We start from the raw sequence: 5000 nt of genomic DNA, 5'->3' as shown, positions 1-5000 counted from the left end.
CTGCTTCCCCGGCCACAGCCTCGTCTCCACGCCCTCAGGGACGCCCATCCCCATGCACGCCCTCCGCACTGGGGACATAGTTCTCACAGGTAATGTGTTCACAAAGGTAATGTATGTATTAACCCACGGATGTAATGGTTTAGCACATGAAAGCCCGGTGATCCTATGTTGATGGTTTTATATTGGATACCTGACAGTTTTCATAGGGCTGAGAACTGGCTTCTGGGTCCGCCTTTCAGCTGAATAGCATCGTCTGGCCCCTGCCAGAAGCAATTATATTAATCATACTCTTACATTTCCTGTCGATATATAATTTTATTCAGCTGAGTCACGGAACTACTATTTTCAGAAAAAAAAAATGTAAACACAATCGCCGATGATGGTCATCATCCCTAAAAGGTGAAAACGTCCTTTCAGTTGAATAAAATTGCCAGGCGACACCCAGATTAAGAAAACATGATAAAGTGTACAGGAACAACTCCCTCAGACTCAGGAGCTGCCTTTCTTCAAGCTGCCGCCGGGCGATTTCATTCATCTGAGAGAGACCCCTTCACTCCAAAAGGAATAGCAGCCGCCAGGCAATTTCATTCATCTGAGAGACGAGGGAAGGGGAGGACTCTCTTCCATAAGTTTCCGATTCCTTCGCGACCAAAATTTCTTAAAGATTTCCTTCGCCAGACGATTGTATTCAGCTGAGAGACGAGAGAAGGGAAGGACTCTCTTCCATAAGTTTCCGATTCCTTCGTGACCAAAATTTCTTAAAGAATTCCTTCGGGCTCCTGGTGGCCCTACTCGCTACAAAAGGGGGCAAGACACATATTCAGCAAAGATTCAAACTCCCCATCCAACCACCACCCCTGCCCCCCTCATTCCCCCACCACGACCCCTCCCCCCTCATTCCTCCAGCCCACTAATCCCGATCTCTGACCCCCAAATACACCTAACGGAAGGAATACGCTAGAGATCTCTTGATGGGGAAATGAAAAAGAACGGCGTTTGAGTTTTACGATCGTTGCGCCCGACTTCGGAAAACCTCGAACTCGCGCGTCTTCTCAGGTTCCTCAACTTCTGAAAAGCCGCCATGGATAGGGGAGGGTGGCTTGCCTTCCTCTCAGATGCTATACCAGATATAGCAAAAAATACATAAAATAAATAGGAATAAAGAAATAAACTTAGATATTTTCCTGGATCTGAAGAAACGTCCTGGTTGTAAAGTACAATCTGGTAATGACGTCACCTAATGTGGTGATGACGTCATCTAATCAATGAATCAATCTCCGCGACTCGGAGAATAAAATCGGCGGCTCCTGCCGAAGTCAACCACCCACCTTCCACCAAAAAAGTATAGCTACCAAGGCACATGCAAGCCCCGAGAGGCTGGTGCTCGGTTTCCGGGCCGAGCTAAAGATCCCATACTCGCGTTCGCGTATGCGGCGTTTCAACATTTAATGGAATTCAATGGGACCTTTCACACGACGCGCGGCACAAGCGCGTCCTTGCTGGCCACTGGTGGTAATGTGAGCTTTCACACATCCGAAGGAGATAAGGGATGACTGAGGAAGGTTCGGACAGAACGCAGGGCGGTGGCAGGGGACTGATGCTGCTGCTGGTCTGTCAGTGAGTTCGACGCCCGCACAGAAACGCCCGCGTGAAAGAAAGAGGCCTAGGATGACCCGACAGCAGACAACTGATCCCCTCCTCCTCCTCCTCCTCCTCCTCCTCCTCCTCCTCCTTCTAGGATCATGTGACAAACTAATTAGTTCTCAGCACTCCAAACTGGATGACAAGTCAACCCCCGTCGCTACCGTAGGAGAGGTGCCACAGAGATGAATAAAATCGCCTGGCGATAGATAGAGTAAGAGACAATCTGTCAACCAATAAGGAAGGGGCTACCGAGGATGGGTGATGGGGGAGGTTGCCAGTGAATGAATAAAATCGCCTGGAGGCAACAGGAAGAGAAGGAAAGGTGCCACCCAGTAGGGAAGGGGTTGGAAGCCCCTTGGTAAGACGATCCGGCAAAAAAAATAATGACCTTCTCTGAACTTTGACCTAGCCTGACCTGTCCTGTAAATAACCGTTGTTATTTAACACTTCCCTGATCCTCGGGGCGGGCTCTTGCCTAAGACTTTCATGGTATGAAACGATTGTTCACTCGTGTCTTCTTTCTTACACAATATCCGTGTAATGATTTTTTTCAATAAATATATGAATAGATAAATAGATAGGTGGATATGTAGATAAATAAATGGATATAATAAACAAAAATAAATCAATAAATCAATATAATAAATAAGAATAAATCAATAAATTAATATAATAGTTAAAAATTAGAATTGGTACATAGGGTTGTTAGGTGTCCTGGTTTGTGACAGTTTGTACTTACTATCAAGGACACTTTGCAACAATAGAATAAGTATGTAGAATGATTAGAGACTACTCTACACTCAAAATAAGAATGATGATCAATATTAGCTTCTATCGCTCATTTCTGCTACCTTCCTTCCTCAAATCTCTCCTTGATTAACATCTCTTCATCAAAATATCGTCCCCAGAGATAGAAACGCCGGTTATCACAATCGAAAAAAAATCGTAAATGGAAGTTCCATTCGTATGAGAAACGTTGACCAATCGATGACGTCACGAGTCGTGTAACAGTGGCCTTCCTCCAGGCCACAACCGTCGCCACAAGCCCACCTCACCCCTGACCCCCCTAAAATTATAGAGACTTAATTCGTTTCTAGTACCGTTGTCCCTGTAACTGACAAAATATTCTTTACTAAACTAAAACAGAATGGTCCACTATATATTCATTAAACTGGGCTAGCAGTGAGCCATGGTTTTGAAGCGAAATAATAAATACTACCTTAAAATATTCACTTCCTCTCAGCATCAAGCATCCTTCTTACTTTTCCCACCGACGCCTTGGAAACGCTATGACGTCATAACGTTTTTCCCTCGCGAGTATTTTCCCGTCGGTGGGAAAATGCTCAGGGAACTGTTCGCATCAAGGTAATCTGGGCTCCCTAGAGGCATTATGTATTTATTTTCATCCCATAATGAGCTCACGGAGAAACAAAAATAGTTTTCTTTCATCCTTAGTGTTTTGTATATCAAAATAACATTTGTAAATCCAGACGGTCAAACACAGTTTTTTCTTTCTTTCTTTCTACTGAATATTACAGAGTTCATATTCTTTTTCTTCTAGGTTATTTTAATTTAACGAAAAGGCAACTTAATCACTTCGTGGAAACATATTACAAAATAGATACATAATTGTTTATTTTTCCTTCTCAAAACAAAACAGCTCTGTAATACACAAAAACGTGATATGTTCGAATATGAAAAGGACTGCCTACTAAACACATGTACACATTTTATATATATATATATATATATACAGTATATATATATATATGTGTGTGTGTGTGTGTGTGTGTGTGTGTGTGTGTGTGTGTGTGTGTGTGTGTGTGTGTGTGTGTGTGTGTGTGTGTGTGTGTGTGTGTGTGTGTGTGTGTGAGAGAGAAAGTATTAGGTGGGGAGGGGAAAACGAGGTAGGTAGGGAATATACTGTGTTTATCATTGCGACAACTATGGTCGCCACTGCTTTACATTCGGATCATAATCTCATACTCGTACTCAAGCTATGAGCGGTTGGATTTGTCAGTTTATCCCTTTGGTTAACGATTTAATATATATAATTAATAGGGAACAGTTTTAATCACATTTTCTGGTGACTTAGATTTATCTGCCAATCTAAAGTCGTTTTTTCATGCTGATTTCAAATATATAATCCATTTTTACCTACATGCTTTTGTTATTCTGTAATTTCTATTTTCTTGTTTCTCCGAAAGCTGTCCTCCGGACAGACAGAGAGGGTGATTGTAGAAAGCAAATACTTCACAGTACATAGTAGTAAGACAGTAATAGGTATTATTGTGTAAAATATTGACAATATTGTTTCTTTTTTTTAGGTCTCATGTTAGCGTGATGGGTTCGTCAAGTGGAAATTGCGTTAATGATCCAGACACTTTCTGCTACCTATGTGGCTGTTACATGCTGGTTTGTCAAAGGCGCATTATATCAAACTTTGTGATCGATCCACACTTATAAGGCACATTTTGATGTTCCTCTTGACGATCAAGATCAAAAGTGGGCCCCACATGTTTGCCATAGTTGTGTGGAACATCTTCGTGAGTGGACGAAAAGAAAAAGAAATGGTCTTCCTTTTGGAATCCCCAAGGTGTAGCGAGAGCCAAAGGATCATGTATCGGACTGTTATTTCTGTCTGGTGAATACTAAAGAGATTGGCAAGAAAAATCGACACAAAATCGACTACCCCTACATTCCCTCGGCGATCCGGCCAGTACCTCATTCTGAGTCTCTACCAGTTCCGATTTCCAGTGGATATGATTCCTCCGAGGATGAAAATTATGTACCTGATATGTATGTCCACGGAATGGACTCAGGGTCTGCAGATTCATCATCAGATGCTGAACAGTCATTAGCTCCTCACTGTTTCAATCAAGAGGATTTGAATGACTTGATACGTGATTGGGCGCTCTCCAAGAAAGCTACAGAACTTTTAGCCTCCAGGTTAAGTGAAAGACATATGCTTGACATGTCGGTACGGGTATCACATTACCAAAACAAGGGAGAGTACACTTGTTAAGCATTTCTCTGAGGACAAACAATTTGTATGTTCCTGGTCTGTTTACCGAGTTGGGACTTGGCACATACAGCCCTGCTGAGTGGAGACTGTTTTTGGATAGCTCCAAGCATAGCCTCAAGTGTATCCTTTTGCATAATGGTAATGACTTTGGTCACTCTGTCCATCTGCGAGAAACTCACGATGACATAAGAATGGTCATGGATTTACAAAGTTTCAATGCTATATATGTATGTGGGACAGTCGAGCCCGTGACAAACACTGGACCCAAAAAGATTGGCCAGTTCGGGAAACTTTGGAAGCAGGAATGCCAAACATTGTTAATGAGCCAATC

At 42.6% G+C, this 5000-nt stretch overlaps 1 protein-coding gene across 1 annotated transcript in view; it reads left to right on the top strand.

Moving 5' to 3' along the window:
• The window catches only part of LOC143039417 (uncharacterized), a 103485-nt gene that overhangs the window by 80760 nt on the left and 17725 nt on the right, over nt 1–5000 (top strand). The window contains exon 4 of the mRNA XM_076209433.1: nt 1–89. This exon is cut by the window's left edge and continues 107 nt beyond it. Coding sequence (XP_076065548.1) covers nt 1–89 — 89 coding nt within the window. The remainder of the gene's footprint in view (nt 90–5000) is intronic.

This window comes from Oratosquilla oratoria, chromosome 26 (assembly GCF_046742065.1).
Source record: "Oratosquilla oratoria isolate Oo_2021 chromosome 26, ASM4674206v1, whole genome shotgun sequence".
NCBI classification, from domain to species: domain Eukaryota; kingdom Metazoa; phylum Arthropoda; class Malacostraca; order Stomatopoda; family Squillidae; genus Oratosquilla; species Oratosquilla oratoria.
Note: the sequence above shows the minus strand (reverse complement) of the source record. Positions and strands in the feature narration are given on the sequence as shown.